Source organism: Sinocyclocheilus rhinocerous, unplaced genomic scaffold (genome assembly GCF_001515625.1).
Source record: "Sinocyclocheilus rhinocerous isolate Xijiao unplaced genomic scaffold, SAMN03320098_v1.1 scaffold852, whole genome shotgun sequence".
Taxonomy (NCBI): Eukaryota; Metazoa; Chordata; class Actinopteri; order Cypriniformes; family Cyprinidae; genus Sinocyclocheilus; species Sinocyclocheilus rhinocerous.
Window position 1 is genome coordinate 36805 of NW_015626422.1, and position 1796 is coordinate 38600.

The 1796-nt window shown below is 37.0% G+C and overlaps 1 protein-coding gene across 1 annotated transcript in view; it reads right to left on the reverse strand.

Annotated features, from left to right (window-relative positions):
• Positions 1-1796, reverse strand: part of dnajb12b (DnaJ heat shock protein family (Hsp40) member B12b) — a 12273-nt gene that overhangs the window by 2668 nt on the left and 7809 nt on the right. Inside the window, exon 7 of the mRNA XM_016521262.1 lies at positions 79-251. Within this exon, the coding sequence (XP_016376748.1) occupies positions 79-251 (173 nt within the window). The remainder of the gene's footprint in view (positions 1-78; positions 252-1796) is intronic.

The window sequence follows — 1796 nt, forward strand, 5'->3', positions numbered from 1 at the left end:
TGTGTGTGAGAGTGTGTGTGTGTGTGTGTGTGAGTGTGTGAGAGTGTGTGAGAGTGTGCATGTGTGTGTGTCACGTACTCTGTTGTTTCTCTTTCCAGCAGTTGTTCCTGAGGTTGGAGATGTAGTCGTCCTCCACGCTGCTCTCCACCCGTTTCAGACTCGCACCGCTGTAGTCCTGAGAGAAACGCTCGTTCACGTAAAACGTCACGGCCAGATTCTCCGTCACGCGCTTGTGTGTGTGACCCGCTGACCTGTGAGACGCACATGTGAAATGAGATATTTTCAGAAGGACGTGATAAGAAAGTAACACACAGAGAGCGAAAACGAGCACACGCTGAACTTGAATACACAATATATTTTTACTTTTATACTAAAGCAATAAGCCCCAAGAAGCCGTCGTTTACAGTGAATTTATAACAGCGTTGTTAGGTACGACGCGAAGCGGAGCTAAACCCCCTTAGCTGTTATAAATTCACTGTAAACCACGGCTTCACGGGGGTTATTGCTTTTATAAAACAGTTATTCACATATACGTAGTAAGGTTTCACAAAATAAAACAGAGCAAATAAAGTGTAATGATATTAATAAAAACAGTATTCTTCCACCAAACAATGTAGCTCCTCAGAAACAGTTGTGGTTGCAACAAAGTGGTTGCCGAGCAACAGACAAACGTAAACAAAGGTGTGTTTACAGTGAATTTATAACAGCTAAGGGGCGTTATTGTAAACCACGGCTTCACGGGGCTTATTGCTTTTATAAAACAGTTATTCACATATACGTAGTAAGGTTTCACAAAATAAAACAGAGCAAATAAAGTGTAATGATATTAATAAAAACAGTATTCTTCCACCAAACAATGTAGCTCCTCAGAAACAGTTGTGGTTGCTACAAAGTGGTTGCCGAGCAACACACAAATGTAAACAAAGTTGTATGTTACTTTGTAGAGTCATTTACAACAGCTTCGAACGTGGCTCAGCCAATCAGAATCAAGCACCGGAACTATCCGTTTTATAATAGTTATTTTAGTACATCATTTTATTTTAATTTTTATATTATATGTTTTTTAAAATATTTTATTTCAAGTAAATGTTTTCATGGTATTAGTTTTAGCTAACGATAATAACCCTGCTTAGAGAACAGCAGTAAGTTAGAATGTGGTATAAAGTCAGCGGTCAGGGTCAGAGGTCACAGGCTTCATTCATGCACACCGAGTGTGAAGAACAGCTGAGCGACTTTCCATCAGACTTCTAGATGATTCCTCTGCGTGAAGATCATTCAGGGTCAAAGGTTAAGAGCTCACACTGAGTTTGCAGCCCTCTGGTCTCTCTCGACCAATCAGAAGAGATCTCACATGACTGACAGAATGCATCTGCCTACAGCTTCAGAGTTTTCATTCAAATGAAAATGCAACATAAAATAAATCCAAGTTCAAATGTCACATTCACCTCATCCATAAACCATAAACTCATTAGTCAGTTAGAAAAATACCTCTAGAGAGGAGCATTTTGAACAATATATGCATTATATAACATTAATATTCATTAATGTAGATTTGTCATGTTTTTATTACAGCCACTGTTTAAATGTCTATATTTCAAAAACAAATGAATATATACACTACCAGTCAAAAGTTTGGGATCAGAATGATTTTTAATGTTTTTACAGGAGTTTCTTCTGCTCATCAAGGCTGCATTTATTTGATCAGAAATACAGGAAAAAATTTAATATTGTGAAATATTATTATGATGTTAAATAACGTTTTTCTATTTTAATATACATTAAAATGTAATTTATTT